Here is a 19,323-nt window from a genome sequence, read left to right on the forward strand (position 1 = left end):
TTTCTTTGAATGTTTATTTAAACTTGGCTTGAAATGTACATTTTAGTGGATGTAGTGAATTCAGTTTTGTATCTATGATAATGTAGACAGAATTGAATTGTTAAAATTTGTATATTTACAAGCTTGGGAATATAGTTCTGATTAACTTGTTGGTTTTTTTCCCTTATGAATGAAAACGCCATGGAAATATTTTTTCACCACATGGCTCAATTTGAAGTAAAGCAGAAATCAAATTTTAGGCCTGATATTTAAAATGGAAAATTTTGGATTTCCATTTGTTAGAAACCAGATAAGCATATTTCATTCAATTTCCAAAATATCTGATGGAGTGTTCTGTAGCTATTCACCAGCTATTAACGTTGAAGGAGTTGCACAGCTAAAATCAACCACCTTAATTTGGGGTTCTCTGAAAATTGAAAGAAGTTGGCATTTGTGTGGTGCAAAGAAATGTAAAATATCCTGTTGGTCTAATGAAAGTGCCAACTAAAGTTTTATGCGGGCTTTAACTGTAAAACTCAGCAGTCAGTCCTTGTGTATTTAATAACCTGCACTTTGTATTTATAACATCAGTTAGTTTTCAGGTTGCTTAGGGTCAGATTAACAATTATGAATATGCACTGCAGGATTAATTTGGAGACCAAAGAAAAGCTGATTCTAGCAGGAAAAGAACTCTTAACCTCTTCGTTCTCCTTTTATGTAATTTCAGAAGTCCCAATATAAAAATGCAGAGGTATTTTGTTGGGCTGTATTTTTCACCAGGCTAATGGAAATTGCATAATGATACTTATCTTTATATAGTGTTGTCTGTAGAGCACTGTGCAAAACTTTGCATATAGATATTTTGGAAATTGAATGAAATATGCTTATTCATAGATACTAAGGTCAGAAGGGTCCATTATGATCATCTAGTCTGACCTCCTGCACAACGCAGGCCACAGAATTTCACCCACCCACTCCTGTGGAAAAACCTCTCACCTATATCTGAGCTATTGAAGTCCTCAAATTGTGGTTTAAAGACTTCAAGGAGCAGAGAATCCTCCAGCAAGTGACCCGTACCCCATGCTACAGAGGAAGGCGAAAAACCTCCAGGGCCTCTTCCAATCTGCCCTGGAGGAAAATTTCTTCCTGACCCCAAATATGGCGATCCGCTAAACCCTGAGCATATGGGCAAGATTCACCTGCCAGATACTACAGAAAATTCTTTCCTGGGTAACTCAGATCCCACCCCATCTAACATCCCATCACAGGCCATTAGGCTTATCTGGTTTCTAACAAGGAATCCGGTGTTTCTAACAAATGGAAATCCAAAATTTCCTAATTGCCTAGGAAAATTGCCTAATATTTGTTTTCTGCTTTACTTCAAATTGAGCCATGTGGTGAAAAAATATTTCCATGGCGTTTTCATTCATAAGGGGAAAAAACCCAACAAGTTAATCAGAACTATATTCCCAAGCTTGTAAATACACAAATTTTAACAATTCAATTCTGTCTACATTATCAGAGATACAAAACTGAATTCACTACATCCACTAAAATGTACATTTCAAGCCAAGTTTAAATAAACATTCAAAGAAGGGTAACCTGATGAACTCAGCTGCTAATCATTCAATCAAAGACATCCTTTGCAAATAGACAAGGACACAATTAAAAAAAGAATCCACTGTGTCTTGTTCATTTGACATGTAGTACTTGATGTACGTAAATGCAAAACTCAACCTTAATTATTGGACTGCAACTGGAAACTTCATAGTGTAGTATGGTGGGTAATTTGGTAGAGTAATGAAGCCTTAATAATAGATCTCACTACAGCATCTGTTAAGTCCTTACTAAGAAGTAGAGTGCATCTGCCATTTTTCATGTGAATTATGGAGTTTGTAAATTAGAGCATCTAGAGTTGAAGCTTTTCTTTTTCCCTCCTGCCTGTTCTGAATTTTACACCAATAATCTGGGTAGCCTGCAAAGGATGGGGACCAAGGTTATATTTTTGTTTACTATTTGCCTCCCAGGCTACTCTGTCTTAACGGCAAACTTTTCAGTTTTGGCCCTGGGCAACATAACTGAAGTTGATACATTTATTTTCATGCCATCTTTCATCTCAGAGTATCCCTAAGTGTTACACAGCCTATATGTATCTGATAATTACTATGTAAATTGCTTCCACACCACTGAAATGCAGCCACTTCTGGGATGGAAAGGAAGTACACTCAATTTTTAAAATATTTTTATATTATCTTGCTTCTCCCTACCCTGAAAATCTTGTAAAGCCATTTTTAAAATTTATTTTTCCTTCCTTTTTTACCATTTTCAACTTTTTCACTTTTTTTTTCAAGTCACCTTGATTATTTTAGAGTTCTTGTTTTCTTCTGTTTGCTGCTTTTTGTATCCATATTTTAAAAGTTTTCTTCCAGATTCAATATTTTCCAGTATTTCTATCAGTGCCTCTTTCAAGCTTCTGTTTGTTTCAGATTTGCTTCAGGTCTTTTTCTGTATCTATTTATAAGCTCTCTTCTCTTTTTTCTTTCCTACCAGTGCATTACCATTTTGTCAGATTTCAAGGGGAGCACTGGACTTAGCAGAGTGGAATTCACAACACTTGTATTTCTGATGCTCCTCTGGTCTCAGGGTGACTAAATGTGTGCAGGGTCTTGTAAGTTTTGTGCCACTTTTGGCATAATGTAACTGTTGATGCAGAAAATAATAAAATTACAAACAGAAAAATACTTTGAGATATGTAGTATATAGGACAAGTAAATGTATGCAGCGATTAATACAGATGAAGATAAAAAATATACACAAGTATCAGGTCAGGCATGTTATTTTTATTCTGTGGTGTATTTTTATTTCATATTTATATTAATGCCCAAAGGCCCTAATCAAGATCAGGGCCATATAGTGCTAGACCATGTTCAGACACAAGTCACAGCTTTCTCTCTCTCTCTCCTCTCTTCCCCCCCCCCCCCCCCCCCCGGAATCTCAGATCCCATACTGACTTGGGCTAGCACTATGGGGCTAAAAATAGCAGTGTAGCTGTTGCTGTTGGGGCTGGAGCCCAGGCTTGGAAACTTGGTAAGTGGGGAGGCTCTCCAATTCTGGGCTCCAGACTCAGCTGGAATGTCTACACTGCTATTTTTAGACCCTTAATGAGTCCAAATCAGTTGACCCATGCTCTGAGACTCGCTATGGTATTATTTTTTACATTGTTCTATGCATACTCTAAGTCTCTTCATGTTGTAGTCTCATGGCCTTTGTCTTCAGCTGTGGGTGTTGAAAACTTTTACAGATTGTGTCGACAAGACCGTTTTTGGTACAGTTCATGTAATGGTGCGGAAGATGGTTTTGTCCCTTCTACATTGTTAGACTTTTAAACCATAAACCATAGTTAAACCTTTTAAGCACTGCTTCCTTGGGATTTGTTCGTGACAGCTGTTGTCAAAAGTGATTCCTGACTCTGTACTAGGTTATAGACTAAGCTAGGGTGTGCAGTGATTCAACTGGAAATTCTGTTATTCCTCTGGCATGTAAGAAGCATTTACATTGATCAACAGTAGTTCCTTATTGTCCTGTTCTGCGAGGCAAAAAAATGTCACAAAGGATTTAGGAGTATAAAACTGATGTGTCCTGAATAGCGGAATACTCTAGAACTCAAGTGAATAGAAGCTCTGGATTAAAAAAGCTCTGCTAGGCTAGCTAAAAAAAATCCAAAGGAATGAATCTATAAGCCTGTGTTACAATATAGCATGTGTATATTTTCCATTGCTGTGCCTTTTAACCAGTAAAGTTTTCTTTAATATGAAAGAGAGCACAGATTTAGAATAGTCCCTGGCATCTAATTTTTGGACTAGTCTAAAGTTATAAAATGGGTCAGGCTGATCTAGCCATCTGGATAATGATTATATCAGTTAATGTTGTTTTATTATAAAAAATATCAGTGGGAAAAGAAGAATGATTGGTCAACAAAGCTTCAGACTGTGAGAGCACTCGAACAAGTCAGGATCTGTGTCCTTCAGTTATATCATAATTTAAAAAGAGGGAGAGTTTGGGCATTGCACAGGTAGAATAGCTGCATTTCTCAGGAGGCTGAAGGTATTTGCCTTTTCATTTTGTACCTTACAAATGAATTTCAGATGTACAGGTGTCCTGCTGTAACAGCACACCTTGTGATGTGTCATGGTCAATATCTAGTGTTGGAGAAATACATGGAAATGATAAATTAGTTTTTTGTTTGCTGTTGTGTCTTGTTACTGTAAGTAGGATTTTTATTATGCTAACTGATAATGAGATTGAAGCAAAATGTAAAGAGGCTTTTCTGCACCTGGGATTGAAATTACACATTTTTGTGGTGTTGAAAATATCTGCATATGGGGCTGGTGTACTTGCTGAGAGCTCCTCTTGAGATTACAGGAGTTAAGGGGATAAGGGAGGCAGGACATTTTATTTTATTTCTATAATATGTCTAATTCAAGAAATGTGTTTTTTTTTTTTGAAATGTCAGTAAAAACTGGTTCTTTGCCTTCTATTTCTTAAAGCAGAATTTGCCTGAAATACAGGTAATAAGATTTGAGAGCCTAACTAATTTATATGAGTAAAACCAAATTAAAATATTTGTTTAAATCTTTTGCCATCCAGCTCCTTTACAGTAGCCCTGTGTTTAAAAATATTTACTTAAGGAATAGTTGAAACTGTTCAGAAGAGTGAATAGTTGTGATAAATATCTAATTTGTGGTGAAACCAAGTGGCTAATTGTTGCAGTGAAAAACGTCAGCCATGCAAAGGTACCCTTCTGACCCAGCAATGGCTATAGCCTTTAGCTTTTTAATTTCCTTGTTACTGATTTGCTTAAAGAAAGTTGTTTAGGGAGAGATGACTTTGGCAAACTGCTGCCTTGTCTCTTCTGTCTCCTCCCCAGTCAGCAGGGCTTTGTCTCAGTGACACGTTGGTCCTAGGGAGGAGGAGAGAGGCTGGCTTTGGATTGGTGGAGGGAAGTGTTTCCCAGACTGGCCATTGTTTGCCTGTTTGTGAGGCAAAGATGCGGGCGGGGGGATGATGTTGAGGGACGGAGAAACGGGCGCGCACAGCAGCCATATCGAGAGTCCAGAGACATTTTAGTTGCTTGATTATAGAGATGCTGGCTGTACAATGAATACAACAGAGTTTAAATCATTAATTCCTCTTCCGCGTTTGAAAAGCTGGATTAGTGTAGGTGGAGCTTAGTCGGATTGAACAATAATGATCTAGCAATAAAAAAAAAAGGGCACCCCACTTTTGTTTACAGTCCCTTGTTGCAATCCTGCACTGACAGCGAGGGGGACTCAGTGACCTAATCGGTCTCTTCCATCTCTGTATTTTAGAATTCTAGTTTGCTTCTTCAGACAGAGAAAGATATGGCCTCTGCATTCTTCTTTACAGAATAATCAGAAAACAACAGTTCCTGAAGTTTCAGCTTCCTGCTGCGAGTCACTGAAATGCTGCATTGTGTAGCGAGATTAATAACTGCCCGTCGACACCCTGGTAGTTACTGATTAATCAGCATGAGGTAGACATGGGAAGAGGCATTAAAAAGCCTTGTTTTCTTTAGGGTTGGTAGAGTTTAGAGCACAGCAAACGATCTTCTTTGTTTTCAGATCTGTCTGCCTGTGATTGTGAAACAGTCTTATTGGAAAGGACTGACGCATAAATATAAATACACGACCTGAAGCTTTCAGAGGAGCCCCTCCCTCTGCCAACGTTACCGAAGGTCGTGACGGCTTTTGTTGTCCTCTTGTCCCCTCTTCCCAGCCCTTCCGATTGTGGACAAAGGTTGCACCACACGAAGTCCCTGTTTGCTCTGCTGCTGCTCCTTGCAGTGTATCTCCCGCCATCTTGCATTAACTTGCGACCACAATATTGAAATGTATCCTTAGTGCTGCTTCTCCTCCCCCAACTCTCTAGAAAGTATCATTTTCTTGTAATGTATTGTTCTGCTGCAGTAACCTGCCTTGTGATGCAGCATTGCAGATCTCCCCTCCTCTCCCTTTAGGATCAAATAGCATGGAGCAATGCAGTTCCCCTTCTATCAGCAACTGCAAAACCAGGAGCAGCCCGGAGAGCAGCCAATGGGTGGGGCTGGATCGGATCACTAGACAGATTAATCTTCACGATGGGGTACTATAGAATGTGTGTAATCAAAGGGCATAGACCGCGTTGGGGCAAGGAAAATGCAAATCTTCCTGTGTCAGCAACTGGCTTTGGATGCTTAGCGCGCGCTCTCCTCTTTTTTTTTTCTCTTTCTTTTTTCTTCTCCCCTTGCTTGCTTGTCAACCCCCGGCCCCCTCCAAGAAAGGCAATTATCACAAGTCATCCCCATTGCACCTCACGGCTATAGTGCAGCATACTCAAGCTGCACATACATTTTAGCATCTAGATGGTGGAGAGATTAAAATGATTCATCTCAATTAAAGTTGGATTATTTAGGACTATTGCTGCCATAGAAGTAGGATACCAGAGTAATTTAAATTGCTCATGCTTTTGCCTGCCTAAACAGCCCACTGGGAAAATCCATGGGTTTTTGTGCAGTGAAGTTATCTGTTCCTCTAACATTTAAGGACGACTATTTCAGGCATTCAGCAAAGATCAATTGTATTATCAGACTATTTAAAAGTATTGCACTAAATCTCCTGTAAATTTGTAATCTAAGATACAAGAGATTGAACAAAGTATTTTTTGTTTGAAATAAATAAAATTATGATTCTGCATTTCACAGCACTCAAAGTAGTTTTTTACACAAGAATTAAAACCATTTGTCAAGCAAATTGTTGTTTGAGCATGCCATTTTTAGTATAAAACTTGCTAATAGATGATTTGGGTATAAAAGACATAGTATTGTTCTTTGCTTCTTTGGTGTGCATGAGGATCAAATTCTGTTGATGTACGGCATGTACTGCACTTCTTGTTCTCCCATAACTTAAATAAAAGTATAGATGAACATTTGGTAGATTACTAGATCTCAGTTTATCCTATGGTGAGTACAAGCAGCTCCTGGATTTTTTTTAAATAAATTTTTATAAACTTGAAAGTGCCATAACTAGCAAAATGGGAAAATAAAAAGCTTGTCAGGATAGTAAGTGGAAACCAGTATTTTAAGAGCACTTGTGTGAAATGTAACTGACAGATGGCACTACTTCATTGTTAGCTAGGCTATATATAATTGTACTCACAAAGGTCCTTGGGATTATATTTTTTGTGAGGAGTTCATGATTCAGTTGTTGCTGAAAACAAAGTATGGAAAAACACTGTCAATTTGGATTTGTGAATGTTGAGAAAATAAAAATGCAAATTGATACACTTAGTACTACACGCTGAATTCATAAACTCAAAGGAAAACAAAATCGAAACACTCAGCGCTGTCTCATCTTTTCCTTTTTTAGTCTTGTAGGGGGCCAGTGTGGTGGGTTTTTTTTTTGTTTGTTTAAATGTTCTGGTGGGAATCAGATGATATTGACTGGTTTGACTGAAATACTAGATTGCCATAAATGACCATGAGGACAGTTAATCTCACTTTACCCAAAGGGCCTCTGCTCACTTTTTTCCTTCCATCCTCTCCTTTTTACTCTTAAACATCTTGTTTCTTTGTACGTTCTTATTATCCCCCTCACTATTTCTCTACCATATTCCTTTTTCTTTTGGTCTCTGCAAATATTGTTTTAAATGCAAGTCCTAATACAACTATCCCACGTACCACAACCTCTGAGCTGGCGGGAAACTTTGAGAAGCCCCTCCTTCTGAAAGTAGCCTTCGAATATTCTGTAAATACAGAAAAACTGAGAGTGAAAATTGTGGATTTTGAGAATTTATTCCAGTGCAATTTTTCTAGTGATTTTGGTATAACCTTCTGAGGGTTTTTGTAAAGTGCTTTTAAATTGTAATATTAATATCTGTGATACCCCCCCAGGGTGCCATCTGGACTGTTGAACAACTGTGTCCCGTCAGTTCTCCGACCGAGGGTTCCTTTTATGCTGCGAGAGCAACCATTCCTGATCTGCTCTGACAATATCTAGCATGTAAATTACTCCCAGCTACGTTGTATGAGTTCTGTGGCCAGCCACTCTTGAATTACACTGCAGAGTAACACCAGCAAATTCCCAGTCCCAGACTTTCCCCAAGAAATGTGTGTCTTGGCCAGGAGAGGGCTGGGTAGTACAACACAAGCGCATATAAAGTCTGTCTTTTTATTAATAGAAAATGATATGCACAAATCCTGTTATCTCAAATGGAGTTTCCCAAGCACTTCAATCCAAGCACACTGGTTTAAATAAAACAAGTTAGATTTTTAAGTGATTACAAGAAATGAGGCATAAAAGTCAGAATTTGTATAAGAAAATGAAAAGTAAAACGTAACTAATATCTAACTTAACACGCTAAGTGAATTCAAAGCAAAGGTCTCTCACCACATGTTTTAGCAGTCTTACTGGCTGGACTCTTTTCGGTCAGGATCTCTTCCCCCAATTCAGTGCTGCCGCCTTTGTTCTTCAGATCTTGTTGATGTCATGTGGGTAGATAGAGAAGCAGAGATATAACTTGAGGTCTGACCCTTATTCTTATACTTGAAGAATTTATTCTTATTCTTTGAGAATCTTCTTCAGTGAGGGTTCAGGAGACGACAGATTGTGGGGATAGGAACCTCCAGCTGTTTGTTTGCCAAGGTGTAAATTTCTCTCTCACCGTTTTTCCTGCCAAAGAATTATCACTAAACCAGGTGGTGGTCCCTTGGATTTTGTTGACCCCTGGCTAAGGCATCAGTTTGCCTTTTGTCTCTGAGGAACTGGTTTGTGGCTGCTTTTCTAAACTTGGACTATGTCTCAGTAATGTCATAAAGTAGAATTTTATAATTTTACATATAGTGTTGCTGATCATTATTGTTCTGGTAAAATGTGTGTGGCAAATTGTGTTTTCAAATGATACCTCACAAGGCATACTTTGTACAAAACTTCATAGTCTTGTAAAAGGGGTGAACATCAAGGTACAGACTGTTACTTTTCCTTTAATTTAAGGCAAATGGCAGTACCTGTATCTGTTTTAAAGTGCCAGACACTGGAAGCTCTGTTTTCACACTTAGGCAGTCTACACTGCCAATTTCAGCGCTAAAACTTTTGTCGTTCAGGGGTGTGAAAAAACACCCCCTCGAGCAACAAAAGTTTTAGCTCTGAAAAGCGCCATTATAGACACTACCACCATTCATTTGGGGTGTGTGGTGTGGTGTTTTTGTTTTTTGTTTTTAAATTGCTGGGAGAGCTCTCCTCCGGTGATAAAGCGTGACTATACTGCCCTTCTCACAGTGCTGGCGCTGCTGTGGCAGTGCTGTAATGTGGGCAGTGTAGACATACCCTAAGTTCTGTCTCCTCCATGCTGCTTTTCATTCACAGTGCTGCCCAAAGCTTTTATGGTTAACCAGCAACCTGTTCACTTAATTTTAAAGATGCTTTTGTTAACTACATGTACTATTTACTGAATAGTGAATAGTATGTTTGGTACTGTATGAAACAGAGGAAGATAGAATCTACATCTAGATTTCAATAGCATATGATTGGGAAGTCCACTCGTGGAGTAGCTTTTGCAATTTTATTTAAACTGTTAATGAAATTCATGCATGTAACGCAGTTAAACATAGCTCCTGAAATAATCTTCTCCCATGAGATGCTTGCTATTGATTGTGACCTCTTTTTCCTCCTGGAGCAAGTAGCTGAGAACAGTTTTGATATTGCTTAAGGTTTAACTGTGTGTAATTTTACCTTTTTATCACAAATTTTATAACAACTTACTGTATCCTCATGAATCAGTCATACTAATTTTTGTAATCCTTGTCTTTACGATTTATAAATATTTCTTACTCTTTCTCTTGCAAATTCCAACCCAGTTTGTCAAGAGCTTCCAAATTCTACATTTTACATTTTGGAACTCTTTTATTTTTTGTAACTGATTAACGTATGCAATAAAATGCCATTATCTGCTTTTTAAAAACGTCTTGACTGAGTGAATTGGCTGTTCAAAATTTTAATGTGGAGCTTGGCATACATAGTGCCTCTAAACTGTTTCAAAAATATACTTAACACTAGATAGTCTTCATCTTCCTGTCTTTTAAATTTTTTTGTTTATCAGTTTATACAAGTTATTGTAGTATGTTGCTTGTAGTTTTTTTGCAAGGAGGTGAATTCATATCCATAATTGATTAAATCCTTGCTATTATTAATAAGCCATGGTTACAACTTATACTGCGTTGCAGTTACTTAACATCAGGGTCATGTCATATTACTTAAAGCTTTCATGAATGTAACTGGTGTGTTGTTGTTTCATAGTGGGGAGTTTAAAGTTGAATTCTAGTAGCATAGTTCAGTGGTGAATTTGTAGGTCACACTTTAAAATCAAACTGAGAAGCTATTGTAAATAAGTTTGAGATCAGAAATCAGTATCAGAATTAACAACATTATTTTAACACTGAATTATCTAAATTTAGATCAGAGTAGTAAAATAGCTGTCAAGTTTTTTCTTAGTGTTACAACTTTATTTGTAATTATTTTTGCAGTTTTGGAAGGTTAATTATGTCGAGATTGTCAAATCAGATTAAAAATTAGGAGTACGTTTGCAACTATAAATGCCTTTTTATTTCTTAGGATGTTGTTGTTTGGGAATATATTCTATTAAGATGGATCTCTTAGTAGCCTAACCAGAAATGCTTCTCTGATCAAAAAGGAAAGAAGCCTGAAAATAGTTACTGAAAGTATAAATGGTAATTTTCCTCTTAAACAGCCACCTAGAAAAACAAACAAATCCTTATTTTGAAATTAGTTTACTTACTATTTAGAAGACTCAATTGTTTGAATATGTATTTTTTTTACACTTCAGTATTTTTAATGTGATCTTTTGTATTAGCATTAATATATTTGCTTTGCTTTGTTTTTTTGCAGATATGGACGTGTTGAAAGTGTCAAAATTCTCCCCAAAAGGGGGTCAGAAGGTGGAGTGGCGGCCTTTGTGGATTTTGTGGACATCAAAAGTGCACAGAAGGCACACAATTCTGTCAACAAAATGGGAGATAGAGACCTACGGACGGATTATAATGAACCAGGAACCATTCCGAGTGCTGCTCGGGGATTGGATGATACAGTTTCCATAGCATCTCGTAGTAGAGAGGTTTCTGGGTTCAGAGGAGGTGGGGGGGGCCCCACTTATGGCCCCCCACCATCACTTCATGCACGGGAAGGACGTTATGAGCGGAGACTTGATGGGTAAGTTCCAAGGTTTCTCTAGGCAGGTATTTTGTATTTGATATGGTGAGAAACGCAAACTCATATATAGGGCCCCCAGATGGATTTAAAAGTTTGGGAATTATCTATGTTTCCTATTTTGGGTTGGAAACGGAAGTGATTCCTATCCCAGTGGCTGGTATCTTGTGGATCCATAGAGGATGTTTTCTGCAGCTGGTTGGATATCTACTCTTGAAATAAGGTGATCTTAAGATTGAAGATTTCCTGTGGCCAGCATCGATATTGGAGTTATTCTTCTAGAAGTAATGATTACATTTTTTTGGATAAAATTCAGGCCTTATTCGGATGTATCCCGGCTACCAGATGGAACTCTATTGCTGCAGCACAAGTTCTATATGGAGTATCTTCGGAATATTAGAAAATAAGATTTGAAAGCTTGATGCTTAGCCCTCAGTTTTTACTATATACAGTTTTTATATATTAATTGGATTGTCACCAAAAATTTCTAGTAGACTTCAGTGATGCAGCATCTTGGATTCTACAAACAACATTTAGGCATGGAAACATGTATTGGATGAAGAAGATTGAAGGCAGCTTTTGATGTTTCCATTTTGGATCTACATCAGTTCCAGATTTTTGGGATTATTCTTCCTGATGGTATTGTCAAAAAAAAAAAAAAAGATGAACATTTCTAAAATTTGGAAATTATAGTCATTCTAAAAGTACTGGAATAAGAACCACTGCCTTGAATTTATGGGATGCTTTACAGCCAAGATGTATATGATGGTGTACAGCCAAGGGGAGTGGATTACTATCTAGTATCTTAAAAAGCCATTTGCTACTGCACAGTTAAAGGTACTTTAGTTTTAAGGACATGGTGCTAATTATCAGTTTGTGGATACATCAATCAAAATTGACTGGGCTGGATGGTTACAAAGATGGATAGAGGATACCGGCTGGCCAGCCATGATGCATTCCCTCAAACATTGGGTGTACTTCTACCAGCTGCTTGATTCAGACTTAGGGCTGGAAATTAAAATAATGGATGCATTTCTAAGTGTCAACTCTCAAGAAAGAAGTCTGGGGGTTTCAGAGTTATGGTTTCAGTTTGGGACTACTTGCTTCCTGTGGATTTTTTTTATCTTGTCACTCAGATGTTTTTCTTGTTGGTTCATCTAAAATATCATTTGACACCCTTACCCATTAAGAAGGTGGATTACCCCTATAAGAGGGGCCAAAATTGGGGAAGTTATGGTCACAGTTCTCTCCCTAGATTTAATTGGGAATATAGGTCGTGTTTCCACACTTGGAAAAGGTTGGTATGCCCTGCCCTGTGTATATTAGCCCCTCTCCTAACCCAAGTCAAACCCTCTCTTTCCACTAACTCCAGTAGTTCTTTGTACTAATAGATAAATCAGAAAAGCACTGTAGCCATTAGATGTTCAGCTCTGCTAGCTCTTGTCTGTCTTCTGTGTCCTTTTAATGGATAAGGACTTTGTTCTTTTATGTCAGCTATAACAGTAACCTTCTAGCAGTATTGCTTTTTCTGTTACATCATTAAATTATCTTTCACTGGCTAACATTTGATAGGATGCTAAATGCAATCATTGATAAAATTGTTGATCTTGTTCCTTCAAAAGGGTGAAAGAAAGAGAAACTCTTATTTGTTAGGCCTGGAAATAGTGTTCTAATCCATAGTTACAAGCAACAGACATGTAAGTAGAAGAATATGTAATGAATTTTAAATAGGACAGAAGTTTGTAAAATAAAATTCCAATTTTTGTTAGCGTCGTTAGCTTTTTTTTTAAAGAGAGTTGGGAGGAAAAAATGCAGTCTAGGCAGGCACTTACTGGTATGCAACCTTAAGGTGAGGCAGAGTGTAAGAAATATAGGATAGGTATAGTGTAGGAATTATGGATCCAGGGCTTCCGTGGGGCATATTTGTAAATTACTGAGGTAACTTTTGAAGATATTCATCAAGGAAGATTCTAATCCAACTACCAGTTTGAAAAAACTGAAATATTTCCATGATTTTTGATAGAAGACAAATCCTATGATGTGGCAGAAGAGGAGGAACTATGGAGTGAGTTGGGTTATTAAGATCCAGGGAATTGATAATTAATTGGTTCTCCAGGAAGAATCTGAGACGGTAGAGGGGAGAGGTTAAAATGTTCCTCATAAAATGGATAATTAGAGTTTGAAGTTAACATAGACACTGGCATATTTATAATTGTGAAAATATGTTTTTCAATCATTTGATGTGTTCTCTATCATTCTTAATCTGTCATTTTGTAGACATGTCTTGAAGACGTACCGTCCTGGTACCTGACTAAAGTAGAATACTAAGCTATCTGAAATATTCTGTTAACTTCATCTTTCAATTTTTGTTTTACCCTTAATTGAGATAGCACACTAACATTCATAGAACATACAGCTGTCCTCCAATGATGTACAAAATGTTTTTAATATTGAAACACAGAATGGGCCTTAGCTACTTTAAACCAATGTGTTTCAGTGGCAGAGGGAGGATATATAAATCCTTTGACTGCAATAACGAATTGAAAATCTTAATTAAATTAGCTTTTTTGGGTATGTTTATATCTCTTCATGTGAGGTTTTAATACTTTTTGGGACTTCCATCCTCTTTGATAGTTAGTTATCCTTGAGATTTAGCCATTTATTTTTTCTGATATTAGCAATCAAAATATTTGTTTAGGAGGAGCAACATACCCAGGACTCTAGGTGTAGAATTCTGATAATATCAAAACTCCTTGTAATGAGGATGGAAACATTTTAAAGAAAACCTAATTTTCTGGGTTTCTCTGTGGGAGCTAACTAAGACCGTATCTGAATCACGGAATGATCTTCAAATAATTGTGGCTGATTTGTGGACAAGACATGGACAATTGTGGAAAAGTAATAATGGGCCTTTATTAACAGCAATAATTTGGAAAAGCCACAGTAGACCTATTTGTTTAAAAAAAAATTTGCTGGAACAATATAAACACTCAACTGTTATGTTATCCTTGTGAATTTTTTGATAACCAGACAATTTGCTGCAAGTACAGGGCTGTAATGAGGGCAGGGCAAGCTGCCGGGGGTGTGGGGAGAAGGGCAGAGAGCATAAAAATGAGGAAGGAAACTGGTAGGGGGCAGAGCCCTGCAGCGGGCATGGTAATGCCCACCTTACTTCTGTGCTGCTCTACCCCCTACTGTTTTTTTCCCATAATTTTTCTGCCCATTCTCTTCCCCCCACTTTGTGCCTGGGTGGCTGCCCTGCTCACCCCACCCTGGTTAAAAGCCCTGCCCAAAATGCTCCAAGATCATTTAATGTACTAATGGGGTGGGAAAAGTGTGTGGTGCAAACCTTAAAATGTATGCAAAATTGGGGACTGCAGAGCAAGCGAATTTAAAACAAAATTGCGGTGGAAGCCTAATATTGCTGAATCTGCAATGTCCACAATATCACGAAAGAAGTAGGACCTTAGATATAACCCCTTTTGAAAGCAGCTTCTTACTTCCGGGTCATGCTTTGCACTGAGGCTTTCATGGCTGTAGCCTAATTTGTAATGATATTTCTGCAGAAACATAATCATAAAATGGAAAATAAATGTTAAAGTTCATTAACATTTTTAAAAATTAGACGAAAGATGCGGAAAAAAATGGTTTCACTTAAGTTATAAAGGCTTACTTTAAAAAAAAAATTCAAATTCCACATGAAAATGTGGAAAAAAAATTGATATATTTGTGCTTTGAAGGACACTGGTCATGAAAGCCCAGTTTATGATTAAAGCAAAATGGTTGCTCAGCTCTACTGTGTATAAATATAACTTTGGAATCAAGTAAAACGTTTAAGTGTGTCAGTGTTTGCTTAATAGGTTATTGCTGTTTAGTGGAGAACCAGTTGCAAAAATAAAGTCAGTGCTGAAGTAAATGTTTGCATGACTTGCCTTTTGTTTTGCTTACCCTTCTCTGATTGATTAAATATTTTTCCCCCTTATAAATACAGGGCTTCAGATAACAGGGAGCGTGCTTATGAACATAGTGCCTATGGACACCATGAACGGGGGACGGGAGGATTTGATCGGACAAGACATTACGATCAGGATTACTATAGAGACCCTCGAGAGCGGACATTACAACATGGGCTCTATTATACTTCCCGGAGTCGAAGTCCAAACCGTTTTGATGCTCATGACCCCCGTTATGAATCTAGGGCCCGGGAGCAGTTTACATTGCCCAGTGTGGTACACAGGGATATCTACAGGGATGATATTACGCGGGAGGTACGAGGCAGAAGGCCAGAACGGAATTACCAGCACAGCAGGAGTCGGTCACCACATTCGTCCCAGTCTAGGACCCAGTCTCCCCAGAGGCTGGCTAGTCAAGCATCTAGACCCACCAGGTCCCCTAGCGGCAGCGGCTCCAGAAGTAGATCGTCAAGTAGTGATTCAATCAGCAGCAGCAGTAGTACCAGCAGCGACAGGTAGGTTAACAGCTTTTGGTTATCATGGGTGCATTGTTAAATGAAACCAAACAGTGATCAGCTCGGTGTGAAGAAAATTGCTACAGAACAGTAATCCTTTTCTCTGGACAGCATCCGTAGTAAGCAAACATGAGGAACAGAAACCTCAGCTATCAAAATGTGGCACTAATCCCCAGTAATATCTGGGGAGGTCCACTACAGATTATTCTGAATTTTGTGCATGAATGTAGAAGTGAACAGGCATGAAACATAAGGACAATGCATTGTAAAACAGACTTGAATTATTAGACAAAAATGGAGTGTAATAGTTACTGATTCTTCAAACACTAGTGAATTTTCTGTAGTATACTGTGTAAAAATAATTAAGTCATATTAATGAGATGTCACTACAGTCCTTTGAGAAGTTTTATCAATTTCTTTACAAGAAAACCTTACACTTCTAAAAGAGTGTGCTTGTCGAAAAATCTTTAATATTCAATTCCTAGGAACTTCATATAGTCAGCTGCATGATTGCTTCAATATTTCTGCTATTTCAGTATTGCAGTATAAAGTGTATGTGGTCAAAATTAGAGTAGTAATAATAAACCTATCAAGGAGCTGAATTTCTTTCAACAAGCTGAAATATCCTGTTGAACTCCTCCTTGTTCACCTTCTTGAATTGTGATCAACACTGTAAATGGATTTAGAGACTTAACAGCCTAACAGAAAAGTAATCATAGAAAAGTAGGGCTGGAAAGGACCCTGAGAGGTCATCTAGTCAGTCTATCCTTCTGTGCTGAAGCAGGACCAAATGTACTTAGACCAGCGGTCCTCAGCCTTTCTGTGGGAATAGCATATTGCTATTCCCAGATGACTGTGGCCGGCGCCAGACACCATGCCACTGAGAAGCAGCAGCGGCAAGAAGCACTGCCACCGAAATGCCGCTGAGAAACAGCAACGCTTCTCGGTGGCATTTCGGCAGTGCGGTGTCCTGCGGGCCCCAGTGGGTGCTCAGGCGCCTGCGGGCACCGCATTGGGGACCACTGACCTAGACAGTCCCTGAGTGATGATTGTCTAGCCTGTTCTTAAAATCCTTCAGTGACAGGGATTCCACAATGATGGTATTGCAAAATGTAACTGAACTGTTCGGTAAAGAGCTCAGTTGCTGAGTAAGTAAGGCAGGTTTAGAGCTGAAAATATTTCTCTTGCTGGGCAATTATTTTCCAAATTCAAAAATACTGAAAACTCTTATTTTTAAGACATTCGTTATGACCATAATATTAATTTGGATAGTCTGATTATCTCTTAGTGAACAGAATCTTACAACTGGTAACTCTCTAATCAAAATAATTACTTTAATCAAACATAACGGTTTGAACTCATTCCAGAAGATAGAATGATTTTGAAGGGAACCTGTAAAGGGAAAGAAAACAACTGAGTTTCTGCTCCTTTTGGCTTCTTCATGATGTATGAAAAGGCCCCAAGAGGGTTTCTTTCCTTGTGTTTTTCTAATTTATTTTAAGGAGTTTTTGCTGTGTTTTTTTTTTTTTAATTGAGAAATTCAGATATTATCTAGGCTGGAAGACTATGATGAGTGGAGAATTAGTGAAATGGTGACATCACAAGAGCAATTAAGAAGAGAAAGAGACAAGCCAACCATAAAACAGCCTCATTTAGTATCCTATCTCCTATTTTTCAGCGACAAATTAACATTTTAAATAAAGGAAACATTTTGTTAAATATTTAACACCTTCAGACATGTTAGAACTTGAAATAAACATCACTGAGACCTCTCAGAGGTCTCCAGCAAAACTAGAGAGGATCAAATGTGACATGCCTGATCTCTCTTAGGCTTAAAATATAAGCAAGAAAAATATCTGTACTTTGGGGTGAGTTTTATCCATCATAAAAAAAGAAAAGAAACAGCAGAAGCCCAGCTCACCTACATATTTACTGGATACAAGTGTTGAGGCATTAAAATCTCCAACCTGGGGTGAAGAATTCAGAAATTCATAACACGAAGTATTGCTCCAATGGAACAAAATGATATTTTTAATAAGAAACTATCAATATCAGTTATGTTTTGGTAGTTCATTTTCCCTGTAACTTTTATCTTAATGTTGCAAGATTAGATGTGTCTCTGGAAAAGAAATGTTGATGCTCTGATCTTATTAACCAGAGCAGTGAATTTAGACTCAATGAAGTACTAGTAAGTTTTAAGGGTAGTGCCTTACATCCTGAAAGAACACACAATGCTTTTTACACACTTTACAAACTGTGGAATAGAAAATAATAAACATTATATCATTTGCATTATAAAACATGTACATTACATCATAACATTACATTTCAAGAATAACTACTTTTTAAAGGGTTTCAGAGTAGCAGCCGTGTTAGTCTGTATTTGCAAAAAGAAAAGGAGTACTAGTGGCACCTTAGAGACTAACCAATTTATTTGAGCATCGGATGAAGTGAGCTGTAGCTCATGAAAGCTTATGCTCAAATAAATTGGTTTAGTCTCTAAGGTGCCACTAGTACTCCTTTTTCTTTTTACTTTTTAAAAAGAAAAAGCACCTTCTTACTCAGTAGACCTCTTGTTACTTTTTTTTATTCCTGTTAACAATGCAGAGCTATGGAGAATGAAATGCATCCTGTTATGGTTTGTATAATCTATAGAATTGTTTACCAAGTTCCAGATGCATTTCCCATTGTTTTCAATGGGATTGTAGAGATGTAACTGGACACAGAATTTCTCCTGCAATAAACATAGATGCGATTGGTTGACTCAGAAATTAAACTCTGAAACTATAGTAGGGTGTCTCAGTGCTTTTGGAATACTTGAGATTCTTTTATGGCTTATTAATAGTGAAAGATGTGATCTTTTAAAAATATTTGGAAATTTACAGAAACACTATGAATTCTGTGGTTAATTGGCAATAACTAGTTAAAATCACCGGTAGCGCTCAAGATAATTCTCTACATCAAGCCTCTTTTTCATGTCTGTCTCTCACTTTCTCCATTGTCAGTTGTGAAGTTAACTGTATTTTTGTACAGCGGTAGGTCACTTCTAGACCCAAATGTACGTATTTAGGGTCAAATTTTGGGAGCTACTGGGAAAAAAAAAGGGCGGGGGGGTTTAGGTAGTTTTCCGAAAGCTACCATGGAAAAATGATCAGAAAACTAACTGAGTCAAAATATGGTGTATTTTAGTTTCATTCTTTGAAAGACATAAACTATAGCAAGGGTCATACAGACTAAATATAATGTTAAGATTAGAAGATTTCCCCTAATTGGACAAAGTTGTGAGGAAAGATGCTCTGCATGTTTTCAAAATGTAAACATTTTGTCTTACGTAGGTTTGGAGTGTGTTGATTCCACTTCAGTTAAGCTTAGTTTTATGTATATGTTTTAAGAGGTCTTTTGTTACTGTTGGATGCTTTCTTTAGGGTTTTGTGATGAGAACTGCAAATAAATAAATTAGAACATAAAAGACCAAAAAGGACATTATTCTCTTTCAGAATATCAGAGAGGAAAGCTGACTTATGTGAAAATCTCTGAATGATTCCGTTTTTTTAAGTAGTAATTTTGTAAAGTCAAATGAGTTAGCACATTTCTTGTAGT

General features: G+C 37.6%; 1 protein-coding gene across 6 annotated transcripts in view; it reads left to right on the forward strand.

The window, feature by feature from the left end:
- SPEN (spen family transcriptional repressor) overlaps nucleotides 1-19,323 on the forward strand; it is a 106,013-nt gene that overhangs the window by 18,831 nt on the left and 67,859 nt on the right. For all 6 annotated transcript variants that reach the window (XM_073316860.2, XM_073316863.2, XM_073316862.2 and 3 more), the window contains exons 2-3: nucleotides 10,938-11,258; nucleotides 15,247-15,723. In XM_073316860.2, the coding sequence (XP_073172961.1) occupies nucleotides 10,938-11,258; nucleotides 15,247-15,723 (798 nt within the window). The remainder of the gene's footprint in view (nucleotides 1-10,937; nucleotides 11,259-15,246; nucleotides 15,724-19,323) is intronic.

The sequence above is a fragment of the Lepidochelys kempii genome, chromosome 18 (assembly GCF_965140285.1).
Source record: "Lepidochelys kempii isolate rLepKem1 chromosome 18, rLepKem1.hap1, whole genome shotgun sequence".
Taxonomy (NCBI): Eukaryota; Metazoa; Chordata; order Testudines; family Cheloniidae; genus Lepidochelys; species Lepidochelys kempii.